We start from the raw sequence: 22305 nt of genomic DNA, 5'->3' as shown, positions 1-22305 counted from the left end.
AAGAAAGATAATCATTCTCAATTTTAAGAAAATTTTCCAGAGTAAATCTTGGTGACGAGCAAACTAACATTGAAATACCGTTTAAAAGCATTTGTGTTTTGGATTATCTCACTCCCAAATAGGCTCAAAGTATACAAAGAAAGAGGCCTGTGCCTACTGTAACTCATTCATAGGCTCGTGATGGTTTAAAATTTCTGGGAATAACCTAATTTTTTACATTCTTCCCCACGTGGGTGCCTCCTAAATCCACGAAATCAACTACCATCACAACCATCAAACTAACAGTCAGATAAACTAGAAATCACTTGAAACTGATTTAAGCATTGACATCTCTAAAGTGCATGTAAATTGTAAGCTAAGCCTACTTGAAATAAAAGAATTTTGAGTTTGAATTTGTATTCAACAGACGGATATAATCCGCATCCTACTCCGCAACGGAGCCGCAGTGGAAGCCAAAGCAAGGGAGCGGCAGACTCCTCTACACATCGCATCACGTCTCGGCAATGTCGACATTGCTGTTCTACTGCTGCAACACGGTGCTGACGTGAGAGCCATGACTGCTGACCATTACAACGCACTGCATATTGCTGCTAAGCAGCATAACCATGAAGTTGCAGCGGCACTGATAGAACATAATGCACCGTTGACTGCGACTACCAAAAAGGGATTTACTGCTTTGCATCTTGCTGCTAAATATGGGAATTTGAAGGTAAGTGTAAAACTTTTAGTGAATGCTTTATATAAAGTATTTAACAAATTATACAATGTGAGGGTACCTATACTAAAGCCATACTTGAGGAGTACTGTTTACGAACAAACAAATTAAAAATGAGGGTATAAATCGCTAGTCATTTCACACCTAATAATAATTATAATTAAATTGTTCTTAAATTAATGAAAATAAATATGATTAATAAGCTTAAAACAATTAGATATAGTTACTATATTTTGAATAATATTTTACAAAACAACAATACATCATTTAAAATGTAGTAATGTGACATACATCATTTAAAACGGAGTAATTCGACATTTTTTTGTCTTTTCTATGTCTAGGTGGCTAATCTTCTTTTGGCTCATGGAGCATCACCAGATCAAGCCGGAAAGAATGGGATGACCCCTCTACATATTGCTGCTCAGTATGATCAACAAGCAGTTGCTAACACACTCCTCGAAAAGGGTGCGGATGCTAAGGTAAATATCAGTTTTTTAAAAGCTTTATATCCACTGTTATATTAAGAATCATTGCTTTTATTTGAATCATTAGTGAAAAATTCTGAAAGATCTAAGTTTCAATAGATAGATAGTAAATCTCAGTCAATGGCTTACTACAAACTGAAGATGATACAATACGATGACGATAGTTAGGGAGGTAAGTTTAGGAGAGATATAAATTGTTTTCTACGCTTGCTTTAAACTGGAATCTATGTAAAATTACCCTTAAATGCTGCCTAACTCTTAGCGTTTAGGGGTGATTTAGATACCAAACTGGCTTGGAAACTTAACTTGGCTTCTAGAACATAAAAAATAATAAATTGAACTAAAGCTAACTTATCCTAATATCTACCAAATCATGCCCATGTGGAATGGTGGCAAGAATACTAGAATTTCTGCGTTGGACAGCCAGGGATTCTTTGCGCAAAAAAATGGACCAACCCTTCTGTCATCAGAAATTAAACTCAAATCAGGATCACTCGGTTTAAGCTAAATATCGTGCTAGGGAAGGTTTTTAATCAAAATATTCCGTTTTGTTTAGGCGGTTGCCAAGAATGGTCACACACCCCTGCATATAGCAGCGAGGAAGAACCAGATGGAAACAGCGGCCACTTTGTTGGAGTACGGAGCGCTTACAAACGCTGAATCGAAGGCTGGATTCACTCCATTACATTTGGCTGCACAACAGGTTTGTATTTAATCTGTGATAGAATGGACCAGCGGCTTGCACTAGGGAAGGCCTTTAATTGTCATGATTATCAGCCGATCGACGTCCAAGGACTTCCAAACAACACATATTAGAGCTCCTTGCATCCAGTGGCTCCAATGAGTGAGCCGTGATAGCCAAGTGGATTTCTCTGCCTCCGATTCCGGAGGGCGTAGATTGGTCCGGAGCATGCACCTCCAACTTTTCAGATGTGCATTTTATTAAATTAAATATCACATATCTCAAACGATGAAGGAAAATTAGGAAACCTGCATACCTGATGATTTTATTAATTCTCTTCGTGTGTGAAGTCTGCCCATCCGCATTGGGCCAGCGTGGTGGACTATTGGCCTAGTCCCTCTCACAGCGAGACTCGCTCAGCAGTGAGCCGAATATGGGTTGATAATGATGATGATGAGGAATGAGTAACTAAGGGTAGGGAGTACATTTGCATCCATGAACTGCACGCTACTGAAATAGACATAACTGAAGTCTTATTTTCTTTTCTCTTATTCGTCAGTGACCTCTAATCTTTCTTTAATCCAAAACAGGGTCACACAGAAATGTGCTCTCTATTACTGGAACACGGTGCTGAAGTCGACCAGCAAGCCAAGAATGGCTTAGCGGCGTTACATCTTGCTGCTCAGGAGGACAGAGTGCCCGTCGCTCAGCTACTTGTGAAGAATGGTGCTGAGGTATGAGTTCTTTAAATCGTACTTTAAAGCCTGTGTGGGTGTGAAATCGTGCGTGCGGGGAAGTGAGGTACATCAGTCGTGGGTTTTAATTCATCGCCACACACCCTCCGGCCGGCGCGGACCATTGGGAGTGTTACGAACGAATTTGCCAAGCTACAGCTATGGTAGGAGCATTGGCTGACAAATTTTCAGCCTACAAAAGATGATGGTGTTTGACTGACGCAGGCTCTTATTCTACGTCTTGACGTTTAACTTTGACATCAATAAATAAGTTTTAAACAGTACATTTTATCGTTGGTGGATATGTGCACTAAGGGCGGCTACACACACCTGCACATCAATATATTTACTTACATTTGCTCGCAGGTGGACATATGCACTAAGGGCGGCTACACACCTCTCCACATCGCCAGCCACTACGGACAAGCCAACATGGTGCGCTACTTGCTAGACAACGACGCCTCGGTGAAAGCGCAGACTTCACATGGGTAAGATCATCGATATAAATCGTTAGATGGGCCCCTCCATACTAAAGAACGCACAATTTTATGTCATTACCCAAAGACGTGCACGCACATCTTAGTACGTAACAAGCGCATGCTGTGAGTGGACGTGGACTTGAAAAAATATTTACTGTTTTTTTTTTATTTTAAACCCTTAATTATGCCTTCGTGTTCATTTGGAAGTGCATAAACACAAGCCACAACATGAATAAAGAGAAATGTGTTACGAGTGATGGTTTGCCGCGTGTGGTAAAAAGGTAAGGTGGCAAAGAAAAGCGTGTTTATCGATCGCCGTTTACTGTTCAACTGGTTTAATATTGCTAAATACATTGGGTTAGTAATGTGTTAATTGGGTTAACACATTACTAAAAAATACATTGGGTTAATTAGGTTAGTTACCGCCCTACCGACAAAGACGTACCGCCAAGCGATTTAGCGTTCCGGTACGATGTCGTGTAGAAACCGAAATGGAGTGTGGATTTTCATCCTCCTCCTAACAAGTTAGCCTGCTTCCATCTTAGATTGCATCATCACTTACCATCAGGTGAGATTATAGTCAAGGGCTAACTTGTAAAGAATAAAAAAAAAAGAGTTCTTAGTATCGACATGTGCGCGCCACATGTCGACTTACAATTTTGTACTTTGTAAACTTATTGATAATCTACGAACTAAATAATAATGTGGATATGCTAATAATTATTAAACAATAATATTTGTATGGATAACGCTATAATGGCGTACTGAATGTGCAAAACCAATGACAATTCCGCGATGCGTCTGATAGGCTATGTTATAATGAATTGTTTGTTTACAGCTACACCGCGTTGCACCACGCAGCACAACAAGGCCACATCAATATAGTTAACATCCTTCTGGAGCACAAAGCCGACGCCAACGCTGCTACTGTCGTAAGTAAAGCTTCAATTCATAGTATTAATAATTCGTTATCAACCCATATTCACGAGCTATGGTGCCACATACAGACACGTCATACTTATAACACCTCTCCCACGTCGGAAAAAGCCGTCGGGGGTTGATTATTGAAAGCTTAGTTTGCTCCGTAGCCCGCTGATTTTTTTATGCGGCCCATAAACATTATAACAACACAAATAATTATAATAATCATGGTGTGTGTTTGTTATCAATCGCGTTCCGGGAAACGGTTCGCCGTGTTATGGATAGTGTAGTGTTTGTGTATATATACACCGGTAATCTGACAAAGAAGCCAGTCTGTCTCTGGCATCGAGAGGAGGCGGACGTGCGCTGCTGGCCAGTGTAGTGGTGAGACGGTGAATTACTGCTATTACAGTAAGGACAAGGGACCTTACAAGTGGCGACGAGGATGGGATACCAAACTACTCGACTAACAGAGGCGGTGCGGGGCTTAGAGCAGCCCTCCGCAAGTGGAGGGAGCCCGCTCCGCCTCTGTTAGTGGATATAACTTCTGCCTCCGACTCCAGTTCAGTTCAGGGAGGGCAGTTCAGTTCAGATTCAGTTGTGTGCATTTTAAGAAACTAAATATCACGTGTCTCAAACGGTGAAGGATGTATTATTATAACATCTGCATACCTGAAAATTTTCGTAATTCTCTGCGTGTGTGAAGTCTGCCAATCCGCATTAGGCCAGCATTGTACCGTTGGCCTAACCCCTTTCTTTCTGAAAGGAGACTCGAGCTCAGCAGTGAGCCGAATATGGGTTGATAAGTGTTTGTTATAAATAAGATACGTCACATTGTATACATTTATACTTATATTATAAAGCTGAAGAGTTTGTTTGTTTGTTTGATTGAACGCGCTAATCTCAGGTACTACTGGTCCGACATGAAAAAAATTTTCACTGTTAGATAGCCCATTTATCGAGGAAGGCTATAGGCTATATATTATCCCCGTATTCCTACGGGAACGGGAACCACGCGGGTGAAACCGCGCGGCGTCAGCTAGTAGTAAAATAATAATAATGGTGTGAATGTCTACACAGAATGGCCAAACTCCGTTGGATATAGCCTCCAAACTGGGTTATGTGACCGTCATGGAGACTCTGAAGGAGGTGTCGGAGCCGTCCATGGCGCCAGCGTCCCAAGACAAATACAAGGTGGTCGCTCCGGAGACCATGCTGGAGACATTCATGTCAGATTCTGAGGAAGAAGGTGGTAAGAATTTACTATTTGAGTAGACTAGAGTTATAGCTTGGAAACTTCGTTCGTAACACTCCCAATGCGGACCTGGGGGCGTGTAGCGATGAATGAAAAACCCACCCTCGCACCTTACTTCACGCCCGCGCAGTCTTTCCCCCCGTCGCCCGCATATCATGGGAGTGTCATCAGCGGACTTGGAATAGTACGAAATGTAGTTAGCTTATTCAAAATAATAGCTTGTAACAATTTTAGATGACGATTACTTGCTTCATGCTTATACAGTGATATGTCAGCTATTTCGTGTTTAAGTTTTAATTAATTCAACTTATTACTTAAGTGATACACCTTAACACAAATTAAATGTACTTATGCTTTTAAATTATTTTAGCTATAAATAAAACACTGCACATAAATATCATAAATCAATTAAGCTACGCTTTACAACGAAAATATTATTCCAAAAATACTAAAAATTTATGAGATTTAGGCGATGATTTTTAACTTTCCGTAGGCTTTCCCATAAAAAAGCTTGAGAGGTCTCAAGGGACACCCGGATGGAACGAAGTTGTTATTTTTTTTTTTAATTTGTTATGTACAAAAAGACCTTTAAACAGTCAACAAAAATAATCACCGTCACACCACAGTGCGAAAGAGAAAGGCGAAATGAAATTAACTGACTTGCTTTCTATAAGAGAGAGAGAGAAACACTTGCACCGGCACGCCGCACGGTTTACGACTGTAGCAAAAAGTGTCGTTACAACTTTTGGTCTTAATTTTTTCGCAACGCGCGATAAGGAACTTCGTCCAAAAAGAAAAAATAAATAAAAATTAAATAAAAGATAATATTAATTTTATTTATATTTTAGGAGAAGACACAATCCTCAACGACCAGCCGTACCGCTATCTGACAGCGGATGACATGAAGTCATTAGGGGATGACTCTCTCCCCATTGACGTCACCAAGGACGAGCGCACTGAATCAGCCTTGAGCCACAAGAACATTATGGAAATATCACAAAGTAAGTATCTAAGTCAAACCAACCAAAGTCACCGACATAGCTCAACGAGTCGCGAAGCTGAAGTCACAATGGGCGAGGCACATGGTTCGAAGAGCCAGTGGTTCCCAAGGTGCTGGAATGGCGACGCCGCACTAGAAAACGCAGTGTTGGTTGACTCTCCATCAGGTGGAATAATCAATTAGGGACTCTCCGGATGCAGGCGGCTCAGGATCATGATGTTTGGAAGTGTCTACAAAAGGCCTATGTCCTGCCATGGACGTCTATCGGCTGATATGATGATGACTATGATGAATTATCTAACTAGCACACTTCATCCACATGGGAAACTTTGAGGAAATTCAAACTTTCACACAAAGTTTCTCCACCTTTATTCCCCTTTAAAGTACTTGTCAAAAGTTTGACTATCATCTAGAATTCTAGAGTTTAGCGTATTTCTACAAACAAATGAATTATAAGTGTTCGTATATATTATGTTTGTGAACTTATACATAGAGAGGAAAATAAATAGACAACTGATTGACATTTTGTTACGAGGCAAAAAATATTCTACTCGTATTTTAATTTTACTAGAAGACGGCCGCAACTAAATTCGCGTGAATTTGTAGTTTACACAAATCCCACGGCAACCATGAATTTTTCCGAAAGTAAAAGTCGCCTATCAAGGGTAAAATCTATTCGAATTCAAAATTTCAGCCAAATCGGTTGAGCGGCTGCGGAATAAAGGTGTAACAAACATACACACAATAAAAAAAAATAAAGATAATAAGATTAAAACACTGTTTAATGAAATACAAAATACAAATTAGAAATGTAGTTAAAGTTACTATCTATACTAATATAATAAAGCTGAAGAGTTTGTTTGTTTGGTTGAACGCGCTAATCTCAGGAACTACTGGTCCGATTTGAAAAATTCTTTCAGTGTTAGATAGCCCATTTATCGAGGAAGGCAATAGACTATATATTATCACCGTATTCTTATGGGAACGGGAACCACGCGGGTGTAACCGCGCGGCGTCAGCTAGTCCGAAACAACGCTGAGTTGGCATGCCAATTAGGGCTGCTGCAGTGTCATCATCATCATCATCATATCAGCCGATGGACGTCCACTGCAGGACATAGGCCTTTTGTAGGGACTTCCAAACATCACGATACTGAGCCGCCTGCATCCAGCGAATCCCTGCGACTCGCTTGATGTCGTCAGTCCACCTGGTGGGGGGTCGGCCAACACTGCGCTTACTAGTGCGGGGTCGCCATTCCAGCACTTTGGGACCCCAACGTCCATCGGCTCTTCACACTATGTGCCCCGCCCATTGCCAGCTTCGCAACTCGTTGAGCTATGTCGGTGACTTTGGTTCTTCTACGGATCTTCTCATTTCTGATTCGATCACGCAGAGATACTCCTAACATAGCTCGTTCCATCGCCCATTTCCATTGCTGCAGTGTGCTAGACATATTTTTAACACCAATTGTTCTTCCTCAGCTTCAATGAACGGTATACCGTACCAGCCGCAGCAGGAGGTGGTGGTGAAGAGCATCAGTCGGTACAGCACGGCGCAGGCTCCCGAGGGATATTGCTACAACGTCGACCCTACGCAACCCAAGTCAGTACAGCCTACCATCCTGACAATGACATAACGACAAACAACTTTAACGGCCTCCGTGGCGAAGTGGTATGCGCGGTGGACTTACAAGAAGGTCCTGGGTTCGATCCCCGGCTGGGCCGATTGTTTGAGGTCTGGCTGGTGGGAGGCTTCGGCCGTGGCTAGTTACCACTCTACCGACAAAGACGTACCGCCAAGCGATTTAGCGTTCCGGTACTATGTCGTGTAGAAACCGAAAGGAGTGTGGATTTCATCCTCCTCCTAACAAGTTAGCCCGCTTCCATCTTAGACTGCATCATCACTTACCATCAGGTGAGATTGTAGTCAAGGGCTAACTAAAGAATAAAAAAAAAAGCTTTCTAGGCAACACAACAAGCTACGCAGCGTCTCCAGCGAAGAAGAGGTCCCCGATATCTAACGTCACTTGGACATGGGCTTTTTAACTCACACAAGCCAAAACACCCTTCCAAAACAGCCCTCTAAGCTGAGATCCGAATCTCAGAGGAGACGCCCTTAGAGAGTCATTCCGCCTATCTATTCTGCTTCTGCCTTCAGCCCTCAGACCAATTATAGAAGGACCTGTATCGCACTCATAGTCACGAGCAAAATTGTCTGTCATTTTCTGAGGAAAACGAGCTTAGTTTTGGTATATATGTTATACTAAACTAGAAGTTTTTGCCCGTTTTTTAACAATTCATTTACACAAAAAGGTATTTTTACGGAGCTTTTTAACCGGCGAACACGATTACAACTATTTAACACCGATTGTATCGGGACAGTTTTTATAATCGCATTAGATCGTTGATCATATACTTTGACAGAAAAGTAACGTCTAGCGAGGCAGGTCCTATACAATAATTGGTCTGAGCTTCAGACGATGTTTCTGAGCTCGTCCAAACCCCTCAGAAATGTAGACCCATTAAGGAGCCTACGGCACTTAAATATTAAGAAAAAAAACTATTCTTAGTCATCATCATTAACAACCCTCGGCTCACGTTTGAGCGCGAGTCTTCTCTTAAAATGAGAGGGGTTAGGCTAATAGTACACCACGCACTGACCTAATGCGGGTTGGCAGACTTCACACACGTAGACAATAGTCTAGTTAAAATTGAGGTTCTTAAATTGTTCATTGCCGTTCTACTAGGTTAAAAAAGTATTAGGTATTATATTTTTATTAGAAAAAAAAATTAAAATTAACGCTTTAGCAATTTTAATTCCGTGTTTGTAATGTCTGATGTTTGTGTCATCATTTTACAATATTTTCGATATTTATTTGGGGTTTTCTGCATTCGAACAAATTCTCTGTTAGTAGAGTAAATAGATTTTGCTAGCTTTAGCAAAATCTATTTGCTATTTCTCTATTTTATTTATCAACTATCGCTACAAGGATTAGTATACCCTTGAAAGCCGCATTATAGGTTAAAAGCAAGCTAACATTTTATTCTGCAACTATTTAAACTCCCTCCTTAAATCATCATGATTATATAATGATTTATTTATTTTGCTATCATCCGCGAAAAGTCGACGAACCCATGCGACAACGTCACCCAGGTCCGATAAAATACTCTCTACGTACGTTTCACCCCGAAACCGGAGCATCCTCAGGAGATGTTGACTCTACAACGTGCAATTGCAAAGTGTCGTTTTCGACCTTTGCTTCGTCTTTTATAGACCAAAAAGTAGATGGGGCAAGAGGTGGGCGTTGCCAAGATACTCATAATATAAGCGATTTATCTTGCATCGCATTCAAACATTTTTATTAGTGGTGACTTCGATAACTCTATTTGTTCATTTAATAAGGTAATTCCTGACTTATTATGTTTAAATCGTAAAACGATTGGGTGAGAGCATACGTCCGGAGGTCATGCCTGGGACGCGACAGTCTCACACAAAAGCAGTTAAGGGTACGACCAGTCGTAACACTTTTTGGCTGGTGGGAGGCTTCGGCTGTGTCTAGTTACCACCCTACCGATAAAGACGTACCGCCAAGCGATTTATCGTTCTGGTACGATGCCGTGTAGAAACCGAAAGGGGTTTGGATTTCATCTTACTCCAAACAAGTTAGCCCGCTTCCATCTTAGATTGCATCATCACAAGGGCTAACTTGTAAAGAAAACAAAAACGCTATAAATTAAGTGGATATATAAGCTAGATACTTAGGGTAGGCTTTCTTTCAGGTCTGTACTTCTTATTCCATAAGTAATTTTAATCAAAAAAGTTTTGTGACATTATTTTCATACCTATTTCAGAAACGTGTTAATAAAGTTAACCATTTATAACGCATGCGTTCTGGATTCTGCACTACAGGAAAAAGCTTCAGTGGAAAAAGTAAGTGTACCATCAATTAGTCACCTAAAGTTCGTTACATGTAGGATGGTGCGGGTGACAGTTCGTTTCACTCTTGGAAGTGTGCCGCGTTTCACGATAATAGGTATAGTAGGTACAGTACGTATTATCATACATGCGACTGTCACCGTACCCATTCTATCTGAAAAACACTTTAACCGTAAATTAAATCGTATATTAAACTGCTCCATGCTGCTCAAAATAAAAACTTTTTAATTTTTTTAATATAAATGTAGAAGAGATGATAATAGTACATTATGATATAAGTGCGGTAAGATAAAAATTACAGCCGAGGCGATATTGCAGCTCGTGTCAAAGGCGAGAGCTGTAGTAATGAAGCAGAGGCTGTAATTATCAAAGCGCACGTTATGCAAATAGTCCACCACGCTGGCCCAATGCGGATTGGCAGACTTCACACACGCAAAGAATTAAGAAAATTCTCTAGTATGCAGGTGCCCAGTTTCCTCACGATGTTTTTCCTTCACCGTTGGAGACACGTGACATTTAATCTTAAAATACACACAACTGAAAAGTTTGAGGTACATGCCCCGTACCGGATTCGAACCCACACCCTCTGGAATCGGAGGCAGAGGTCATATCCACTGGGCTATCACGGCTCTAAGGGTCATATTATTATTATATATTCTGTGGTCATATTAAAAAATATGATTAATATTGTTTTTTAAATAAATGAAAAAAATTGCAGCTTCCTGGTGTCATTCCTGGTGGACGCTCGCGGGGGTGCGCTGCGCGGGTGCCGCGGGGGAGGGGTGAGGGTTATCGTCCCTCCTCTGTCTGCCCAACAGCCTACTAGAATCACTTGCAGGCAAGTTTTTAATAACACAAAATATTATAGGCTGAAGTTATTCGTACGGTAACTGGAAAGTTGTCGTCAGTCTAATTAATGACGACACATGCGGAAGATAGCCACGTAGACTCCGGTAGCCTGATAGTGCGTATGCTGTCATACGAAGGCGAGTGGCAGAAATATGCACAAATGATCTTGAAAATAATGATAAGAAGGGAAGAAAAGGAAAAAGAGGAGAAAAAGAAAAAGGAAATACCCTAGAGGCAGTTAGCACGATGTTATGCCATGCAGTTCCGTGCTAACTCTGACGATAATATTAAATAAAATAAGTCTAATTAATGAACGGACTAATAATAATATACAACTTGGAAACTTAACTTAAAGAGTAAAATAATTTTATTCGTACGGCTGCTGTATAAATAGTCACTTAGAAAGAAAGGTATAAAGGCAAAGGTTTGTATATTATATTTTCTTAAGTATACTTCACTTTATTTCAGATACTTGAAGCCATCCCGCATCAACCACATGCCGCCCCTCATGGAGGGAGAGGCGCTAGCGTCACGGGTTTTGGAGATGGGCCCAGTCTCTGCCAAGTTCTTAGGGTAAATTACAAACTTTTGTATAATGCCAGTGCTGGATTAAGCAATATTTTCCTGTGGGTCCCCCTAACTACAAAGAATTATATCATTATCATCATGTTAGCCGATGGACGTCCACTGCAGGACATAGACATTTTGTAGGGGCTTCCAAACATCACGATACTGAGCTACCTGCATCCAGCGAATCCCTGCGACTCGCTTGATGTCGTCAGTCCACCTGGTGGGGGGTCTACCAACACTGCGCTTTCTGGTGCGGGGCTACCATTGTAGCACCTTGGGACCCTAACGGCCATCGGCTCTTCGAACTATGTGGCCTGCCCATTGCCACTTTAGCTTCGCGACACGTTGAGCTATGTCGGTGACTTTGGTTCTTCTGCGGGTCTCCTCATTTCTGATTCGATCATACAGAGATACTGATAGCAAAGCTCGTTCCATCGCCCGCTGTGTGACTCTGAATCTTCTTATGAGGCCCATAGTTAGCGACCAAGTTTCAGAACCACATGTCATCACTGGCAACACGCACTGTTCGAAGACTTTGTCTTCAACAACACAACAACAACAGGATACATATGAAATGCCCTTCCATTTTACCTAACACCTTCAAATATGTTCCTTTTATTAGAAAGGAAGGAATAAGCTTATATCATCATTATCGCAAAACAGCCCATTTTAAAGGGCCACTACAAGCCAGGCCTTCTTATAGGAGACAGGATATGAATTTCAAATCCACCATGCTGTGCTCATGCGGGTTGGTGGGTGAATAATATAAAATTGTTATTGAATACATGTAGGCCAGTCATCCTAGAAGTGCCTCACTACGCTTCTCTCCGCGGCAAGGAGCGAGAGATCGTGATCCTACGGTCTGACAATGGAACCAGTTGGAGGGAGCACAATGCTGACGCTACTGATGATGTGGTCCAAGATATACTCAACGAGACCTTGGAGATCGAAGGTGAGCTTAAAACTTTCCGGACCTTTTGTTTAACAATGAGCTATCGTACGAGATCCGTTATTAGAAATATATACCCTCATCTGTTTATCATAAGTAAGAAGTACTCATCAAGAAAGGCAGTAGTATATAGCCCGCTTCCATCTTAGACTGCATCATCATCATACCATCAAGTGAGATTGTAGTCAAGGGCTAACTTGTAAAGGATAAAAAAAAAACGACGAGTATATAATATATTTGTAATATAAAATCAATGTTAAAGATCGTAATATATCTCGAGATACTTGGTCACCATGATAAATATTAATGAACTTTATGTTATTAGAAACCAACGAAGAGGAGAAAGGCTGGGATGCACCTCGGGTGACTCGCATCCTCACACATGACTTCCCGCAGTACTTCGCTGTCATATCGCGCATCCGCCAGGAAGTGCATGCCATAGGACCTGAAGGTATTAATTGTGTATATTGTTTAATTGATAACTATACTTCTGTACAAATATATGAAACTGAAGAATTTTTTTGTTTGATTGAACGCGCTAATCTCAGGAACTACTGGTCCGATTTGAAAATTTCAGTGTTAGATAGCCCATCAATCGAGGAAGGCTATAGGCTATATATTATCCCCGTATTCCTACGGGAACGAAAACCAGCGTAAGTAGGTGAAACAGCGCGGCGTCAGCTAGTCCTAAATAAATATAATGTACATGGGTAGTTATGGGTTTATAATATAAATAAGGTTGGATGCTCAGAATACAGCAAACACCGAAATCCACATTGTGTCAAAGAATTGTACATCACACAACACGGTTTACTTAGACAAATCGCTTATTCGTGAAATTACACCAAAAAAGAGTAGTTTCAACGACTTAATTCCTACGCACGATCACACCTTCTGGAGTTTTCTGTATTCTGAGGTTGTTTGTCTCAATCTAAACTAATATTATTAAGAGGTAAATTGACTTTTCACTTGTTTGTCGTTTACAATTTAGCTCAAACAACTCTACCGATTTTAAAAATTCTTTCTTAGTTAGAAAGTTAGGCTATATTTTATCCCGGTATATCTCCACGGGAATGGAGAGCACGCAGGTATGATTCATTTGGGCCCTCAACTAATTTTGGTACAGGGCGTTGGTATAGACTATAGAACAACACATAACTATGTTCCATTCGCTACGTTCATAATTGTGTATGACTAGCCAATAACCATGAATACCAAATACACAAAGTTTAAGCATGTAGTTATGTTTTACTATCGGATGCCCGCGACTTCGTACGCGTGGAATTCAGTTCTTCACAAATCCCACGGGAAACAGATTTGACACGGATCAAAAGTAGTAGATGTGTTAATCCAGAGTAAAATCTATTTCCATTCCAAATTTCAGACGAACCGCTTCCGTAGCATACAAATTAAAACACAAATTTTCGCCTTTTTAATTAATATTAATGTGATTTATGAGGTCATAAATAAATATTTAGTTTCTGGGCTTAAGAAAATTATGCAATGCGTGGATTTTTTATGTCCTTACAGGACCTTTTGTTTTTTTGTTTTGTTCAGCAGTGGTTGTCTCTTCCATCGACTAATAACTCAGACTAACTATTGTATAGGACCTGCCTCACTAGATATTACTTTTCTGTCAAAGTATATGATCATCGATCTAATGCGATTATAAAAGCTGTCTCTATAGAATCGATGTTAAATAGTTGTAATCGTGTTCTTTGGTTAAAGAGCTCCGTAAAAATACCTTTTTGTGTAGTTGAATGGTGTAAAAAACGGTCAAAACTTCTAGTTTAGTATAAAAAATATACTAAATCTGAGCTCGTTTTCCTCAGAAAATGACAGACAATTTTGTTTGTGACTATGAGTGCGATACAGGTCCTTCTATAATTGGTCTGAGACTAATAATGATGATAGTAATGTCATCAAATTATGTCCCCCCAGGTGGCATGGTATCCAGCTCCGTGGTCCCGCAAGTCCAGGCCGTGTTCCCCCAGGGAGCACTCACCAAGAAGATCAAAGTTGGCCTGCAGGTAAACCTCTTCAAACCCCGCAAAGGGGTTAAGGATTTGAATCTGAAAAAGATCACTGTCAATAACGTATCTAAGAAAAAGAGGTTCTCTTTGATTTGGTAGTGTTACCACATAAGATATTTCATTGTATAACATGTGTGAGATTTAAAGATTTTACAATATGTTTGGGGTGACATTGTTTTTCCATGTAATTTTATATTTTTAACCGTGCATGCATTAAACGTGCATTATTTAACTGTGGCTAGTTCTACTGGCAAAGACGTACCACCAAGTGAGTTATGCTAGCCACGTTTGCTTTTCAGAAACGTGAGAATAATTGACCGTCAATGGCGACCTTTAGAGGTACGATGTATAGGAACCGAAAGGGGTGTGGATTTTCTTCCAACTCCTAACAAGTTAGACCACTTACATCTATTTAGTAGTAGTATATAGTAGTATCCGCCCAACGATATTTAATACTAGAGATAGGGCACTAGCATAGGCACTTATATTGTTACATTGAAAAACAAAGTTACCTCAGTAGAAGTTAATTTATTATAGTTTTACGAATCAGTATTTTTCATAGTGATATACAATAATTTATTTCAATCGACTAAGTCGGTCAAACAATAATAATAATCGAAGCTTATGAATTTTTATCATAATCGAATTATGTAGAATAATTTTAATTAATGGTAATTATAAAGATATAAAATAACTGTTTTTCTCTCCCAAATATTGTATTTGATAACCTATTTCATGAATACCTTGATTGAGGTAGTAGTGCTGTCACGTTTATTAATTGTATGAGCAGGTTCATTGTACAAGTCACAAAAAATTACGCTGTTGCTTGTTTAGAACTCATACGGGGCCTTTAATCATGAACTTGTTCACGCAACGTGGCGTGAGCCGTTTGCAAGCTGTTTTCTACTCACGATTTAGATTCGTGTGGATTCTAACTAGTCAGGCATTGTCCAACAATAAATTATCACGTAATTTTGAGCCAGGTTTTATTAAAAAAAATGCTCATTTTTGTATTTTAAAACTTTTTTTTTTAATTAATTATATTATAAAGTATTTTTAGTTCAATAGACATCAATATGAAGAAATAAACTTAATATTTGGGATTGAAAATTAGTTGCCCAAAGGTTGTTTAGTGAAATAGAAAAAAAAACAAAATATTCTGGGACTTGACAGGTAATTGTAATATTATCGAATTTTGTTAAAGTCTTATAGATTTATTTGAATATCCAATCAGAGAAAAGCAATATCTAATGAGCGATCCTTTGGGTATAGTGTAATAATTAGGTTTACATTGAAAAATTAAAAAAAACACGGTTTGCGTAGTTCTTGTCGATGTCTCAAGTGAATATTTAATCACATACAGGCACTTTAATAAAAATAATATGTTTAATATCTATGTATGGAGTATTATCATTAAGTGTCGCCGCACACGGACCACACTCGATAGCCACAAACGCCGCTACAAGAAGCAAGAAGGGGCCACAAAAGTAGCTGAAGCGCGCGACAGCCACTTGTGGTCAGTGGTCGACACTTGTGGTCGGTGGCTGCTACTTTTTTAATAATAATAATAAATAATAATAATTTCTTTATTCATTAGAAAGCAAGTTTACAAAGATAGCTTATAATATAATTAAGACCCTGATTCTTTCTAGTATAAAAATTTAAATAGACTATGTACCTATACCTAATCCTAATTTATATTCAAACAAAAAAAGAAAACATAATAGCTTATACAATTTGACATTTTATGATTCTATGACCAATACAAATCTAATTCAAAATTACTGTGACTGATAAAATAAAATAATAATAAAGCCAATTTTATACTGTCAAAATAACCCATAACCTCAGACCAATTATTATTGTATAGGACCTGCCTCGCTAGACGTTACTTTTCTGTCAAAGTGAATTTTTATAATCGCATTAGATCGTTGATTATAAAAACTATCTATATGTTAAATAGTTGTAATCGTGTTCGTCGGTTAAAGAGCTCCGTAAAAATACCTCCGGGTTTTGTGTAATTGAATTGTGTAAAAAACGGGCAAAATCTTCTAGTTTAGTATAACATATATACCAAAACTAAGCTCGTTTTCCTCAGAAAATGACAGACAATTTTGTTCGTGACTATGAGTGCGATACAGGTCCTTCTATAATTGGTCTGAGCCCATAACCCGTACATGCAGTATTGTAATCGCGCGAGTGGCGTGTAGCGGCGTTTAGTGTATGAAAACTACAGGAAATATGCCCGTAGCCATCGATCGTAGATCGTTAGATGGGCCTCAAGGCATCGCGGAATTGTCATTGGTTTCGCACATTGAGTACGTCATCACTCGTAACACATTTCTCTTTATTCTTGTTGTGGCTAGTGTTTTTACACTTCCAAAATGAACATGAAGGGATTAAAATGAAAAAAAAACAGAAAATATTTTTTTAAGTCCACGTCCACTCACAGCACGCGCTTGTTACGTACTAAGATAAAATGTGCGTGCACGTCTTTGGGTAATGACATAAAATTGTGCGTTCTTTAGTATGGAGGGGCCCATCTAACGATTTATATCGATGCCCGTAGCGGTGTTTTGTGGTTGTGGCCGGTGGCTCGTGTGCGGGAGCCCTTAGAAGCGAATACTTAGGTATTTCTAAAGATTTAGGCAGACAACGGACGGGCGGAAGATGAACGCTAGCGGAACGCTATTGGTGAATTGCACATTTTGACACACTTTTTTTGACTCAGAACTCGAATCCTCATGATTCAAAGCATAGGCCTACTAATAGACCAATCTCAAAAATAATACTAATAGAGGCAATCTCAAAAAGCCTAAGATGGCCTCAACAGTTTATTAAACAGAACCTTAATTTTTGTAAGATCACCGTTTTCATTTGTTTATGTATCAAAATATACAAAACTCAAAGGTGACTGACTGACATAGTGATCTATCAACGCTCAGCCCAAACCACTGAACGGATCGGGTTAAAATTTGGCATGCAGGTAGATGTTATGACGTAGGCATCCGTTAATAAAGGATTTTGATCAATTCTACCCCCAAGGGGATAAAATAGAAGTTGAAAAATTGTATGGAAATTCCTTCATTTTTAGAGTTACACTTTTAAAAATTTGTTCATAAATTAGAAAAAAAATAACAAATATGACGTTTATCAAGAATTTTTAAAATTCAAAGTTTACATTGACTTCCACGCGGACGAAGTCGCGGGCGTCCGCTAGTATTATTACAATTGTTTTAAATAAAACTGTTTTTATTTAATTGACATTTCCTGTATTTCTATCCCGTTCTCTATCGTTCTGTCTGATCCGCTGTGAACGGGTTACGGCGCACTACCCGTGTCCAATGAAACACTGACTAAACTGTACTGAATATTTATTAATTGCACACACATAAACTGAACAGAAAAAACCATCTAACATGGTTTGTACTACATAAAGTCAAATAAACAAACGTTAGCGCGAGTCACACTATTTATACCGCCATCTGTCGAGAACTGTTGAAACTACGCGGACACTCTGCCCAAACCATAAAACCCTTATACCAATTACCTTCTACAGAACTTGTATCGCATTAAATTCACCAACGAAATTGTCTATCGTTTTTACGATTCTACACACAACTATAAATTTCAAATCGTAATACACACGCGTGTAATTTTAACATAATGAAACATCGATTCTATAAATGCAGATGAAGACGTTTGATCATGATCATATGTTTTTGACAAAGGGGTAACCTCTACCGAGGCAGGTCCTATAGAAGGTAATTGGTCTGAGACATAACCCCACATGAAACGAACCCTTAGCTCTACATCTCATAATATGTCCTTGTTAAGCTAGCATAGGATGTGTCTAGAAGTACCCGAACTGGTCCGATTTGAAAAATTCTTTCAGTGATAGCCCATTTATCGAGGAATGCTGTAGGTATATTTTATCCCTGTATTCTTACGGAAACGGGAACCACGCGGGTGAAACCGCGAGGCGTCTACTAGTAGGATATATATCTAATATGTCATAATATGTCCTTGTTAAGCCAGCATAGGATAAACATAGAAGTACCTACCCGATTCTTTCAATATTAAAATATAGTACGGTTGAAAATCAGCATATCAAATCTGGCTCATCGACAACGTCTTTATATATAAAAATAATATAATAGAAATAGGTAATCAAAGTATTTAAATAGAATTAAGAGATAATAGAATATTATTTACAGTGTTTATTTATTTATTTCACGCCAAATGCATTGTGTTCTTAAAATAAAACCACGAGAGACTGTGGGAAATTTTTTAAGGGGTGCTTCTCTAAATTTCTTAGTAGTTTTCTTTTGCATTACCTTTGTAAAATTGACTAAATGACAATATAAATTAACAATTTGAAAGCATAGATACGCAAATTCATCAGAAACTCAATTCTTATATCTAATACAAGTTTCAGGTAACCATGATACAAATGACAAAGATACCTACTTGTAATTTCTTTTATGTTTTCTAATATATGGATTAATTTATTCTTGATAATAATAATATTTAAGATCATGAAACAATTTTGATAAACGATTGAATCTTAAAGGGCGATTCAAAATTCAATAGAAGTATTAAACTGTCATATGTTTCACGGATAAAACATTAAAAGGATTATTTAACACCCCCTCTAGATTACCCACGCCCTCTCGGGCTATAATTATACTAATATGAAGAAAATTGCCATTAGCTTACCGAAGTACAAAATACGGATGCCAAATTTTTTTAAAGTGCATATATTTAATTTTTCTAAACAGCGATATTTTTGCAGATTTGATGTAGATCACATATTTGTTACGAATAATAAACAGAATGCCATTTATGTGAATTGTGTAAAATTGATTCTGGTAGACAATAAGAATAAATCACTTTATCTCCACCACCCCCTCCCCTCTCCTATAAGGAGGGAGTCTGCCCCTAAAGTGGGACCATAATGATGATGATGATTTACCGTTCTGGTACGGTGTCGTCTAGAAACCGATGTCGTGGATTTTCATCCTATTTCTAACAAGTTATCCCGCTTCCATCATAGATTGCATCATCACTTACCATCAGGTGAGATTGTAGTAAAGAGCTAACTTGCAAAGATTCATCATGCGGCATTGTTTTTGACACGCGTAACAAATATGTTTTCCGCCCTTTATAATGTTAATGGTACTAAAAATTTATATAATTAACCAGTAAATTAAGTGATAATGGTCTATCTTTTTATATCCAATATACGATATAAATTTTATTAATTTAGCAGTAAGATTAAGTAGCCTTGCCTGTGGATTATCACCCGGGAAATAATTAAGCGTTTAAAACCCGCCATTTGTGTTATGGGTAGAAAAATTCGTACCCCTTAACAACCTGATACATGTTAAGCTCTCATTTGGTAAATCTGAAAGACCGTTCAGACTTAACAAGTGAGATAGCGTAGATGGTCCATGTTGACTAGCGAGTCGTATATATGGGAAGAAATTTTTTCTACCCCCTTCAAGTTAGTCCTCTACCACCTAAGACTTGCAGTCTTTCAAACTTAAAATAAATAAAACAATGAGCGGGTTTACTGCAATCGTCAATTTTTTTGTAATTTTCATTGATTTTGTAATCGAAAGTGAAATAATTATAAGATCACCATTAGGTACATCACCCCATACATAACCTAAAAGTATTATTAAAAATACGCTGATTGGCTCAATTTTGAGATGATTTGGATGAAAAATTGGTGTTCGATAAGTTGATATAGGTTGTGTAGATTTTTTACTATTATTTATTTATTTTAGAAATAATTGTGTAAAATATTCAAAAAAATATATTTATAAAAATGGTGTCCCCACATATCGTTACCATAAAGTTACCACCATTATTTGATAAGTTTGTTTGTACTGTAATCGTATATTCATTATTATACCCAATAAATTTAGTATTTCACTTAAAAATACGTATATTGTATGAGTAGTGTCGAGAAAGAAAATAAAATATATAAAAAAAAATTTTGTTTGTCACTATACGGGTCAATTTACACTGCCAAATGGAATGGAATGGAAGCGCCAAATTTCGCCTCATTGCGCGTGAAGCCGCGTGAATTCGCGGGAATGCTCGAGAATTCAACATAGCGTAATACCGACCGATCGAACTCTATAACGCGATTACTCCCAGATTCCACAAATACGAGTAGCCCCTAGTGTTGCCAGGTGTCCGGATAAAGCCGAGTATAGTTAGGCTTTTCTATTATGTGTCCGGTTAAAATAAATGGTGTCCGGCTGTACCGGCTTTTGTTAGGCTTTACATTTGACGAGCTTTTTAAATTCACGGTTCATTTTATGAATGCTTGATTTTACATTAAAAAAATTGTCGTTCCTATTAATACTGATGTACACAAAATCCACAATAATGTAGACTGTCCGGCCTTTTTACCCAAATGTCAGGCCAAACTGACTGGACAGTTCGGCTTTTAATTTCGGCGACCTGACAACCCTCGTAGCATCGATAGGGGAATTTTCGACGTTAACATAAACATAAAGTTCCTTATACTTTGTACAGAAAATTCGCTTCCATTCCACTCCACCAATGTAAACGCAGCCTAAGCGGTTATCGAATTGAATGAAATCACGCAACAATGTAACAATAATTAGTAATCTTCTCACACGTGACGATGGAAAATTGAAATGACTTTTGTGTTCTCTTGTTGGTCTTTGGGTTAGAGTTTAGCATGCGTTCCAATTTGTTGAAATTTTGTATTTTGTATTAATTTAAGGTCTTTTCCATAGATTTTGTAAATATTAGAGGTACTGACACGATGTTTATCTCAAGCTTTCCTGTGTTCCAGTCTGAAGGATGGCGAACAAGTTCTACTTTTATTTTCTTTAAACAAAAATATGACCAATATTCTCATCAACAAGAGTAGTCTAAAGACTGTGCTACGACAATATTCCAGCAGGCGGGGATCGAACCTAGATCTTTTATCGAAAATGAATCTGGCTCCTTTACCGTTGAGCTAATGAATGTTACAAATAAAAATTAAAATAATATAATGCTTTCTGTGGAAGAAGACCTTAAATTTAATGTGTACAATGAAATATATCTAAACAATTTGATTGAAATCCCATTTCATTTTTGACAGCAAACTTAGAAAATATATTGTTTTAAATTCATTTGATTGCATAAAAGTTATACGTTTTAACAAATCTGTTTCATTTAAAAATTTTGATTTCTTTTTTGATTGATTTAGGATTAAAATGTTAATTTTTCTGTCAAAAATTATGCATGTTATGAACTTCTGTGAGATGAAATCTTAATTAGGTACAAGAAGTACTTTTGCGCTTGTTATTTACAGCAAATATTTAATTATCTTTTCATATTTATATAAATTGATTGTGTGATTTATAAATACTTGGAATGGCGTGTAACCGATAGGTTTTGATGTTTACTGTATTTTTAAGAAATGTGCTAAATTTATTGGGTAATGTTCCAAATGCTTAAACTACATGAAAATTGATACAACATTATATGCGATTGTGATATTTTATTTCCTAAAGACCAAACGTGAGATATGCATGATGTAATTTTTTATTTGCTAATTTTTCTCTTAAAAGCTTAATGTGTAAGAAACAAAGTGTGTTGCATTTTAATTTACAAACGCATGTGTGAGAGATATTCCAATAATGCGATTTATTCGTATTGGTTTT

General features: G+C 38.2%; 1 protein-coding gene across 1 annotated transcript in view; it reads left to right on the top strand.

Annotated features, from left to right (window-relative positions):
• LOC112058328 (ankyrin-3) overlaps positions 1-20758 on the top strand; it is a 54931-nt gene extending 34173 nt beyond the window's left edge. The window contains exons 11-25 of the mRNA XM_024099077.2: positions 407-709; positions 1057-1194; positions 1757-1903; positions 2473-2616; positions 2983-3104; positions 3934-4027; positions 5097-5268; positions 6120-6272; positions 7753-7873; positions 10181-10201; positions 10926-11045; positions 11525-11629; positions 12418-12578; positions 12901-13026; positions 14517-20758. Coding sequence (XP_023954845.1) covers positions 407-709; positions 1057-1194; positions 1757-1903; positions 2473-2616; positions 2983-3104; positions 3934-4027; positions 5097-5268; positions 6120-6272; positions 7753-7873; positions 10181-10201; positions 10926-11045; positions 11525-11629; positions 12418-12578; positions 12901-13026; positions 14517-14707 — 2118 coding nt within the window. The 3' untranslated portion in view covers positions 14708-20758. The remainder of the gene's footprint in view (positions 1-406; positions 710-1056; positions 1195-1756; positions 1904-2472; positions 2617-2982; positions 3105-3933; positions 4028-5096; positions 5269-6119; positions 6273-7752; positions 7874-10180; positions 10202-10925; positions 11046-11524; positions 11630-12417; positions 12579-12900; positions 13027-14516) is intronic.
• Positions 20759-22305: the final 1547 nt, after the last annotated feature.

This window comes from Bicyclus anynana, chromosome 25, assembly GCF_947172395.1.
Source record: "Bicyclus anynana chromosome 25, ilBicAnyn1.1, whole genome shotgun sequence".
Classification (NCBI taxonomy): domain Eukaryota; kingdom Metazoa; phylum Arthropoda; class Insecta; order Lepidoptera; family Nymphalidae; genus Bicyclus; species Bicyclus anynana.
The sequence above is the reverse complement of the archived record's forward strand: the minus strand, read 5'-3'. Positions and strand labels throughout refer to the sequence as shown.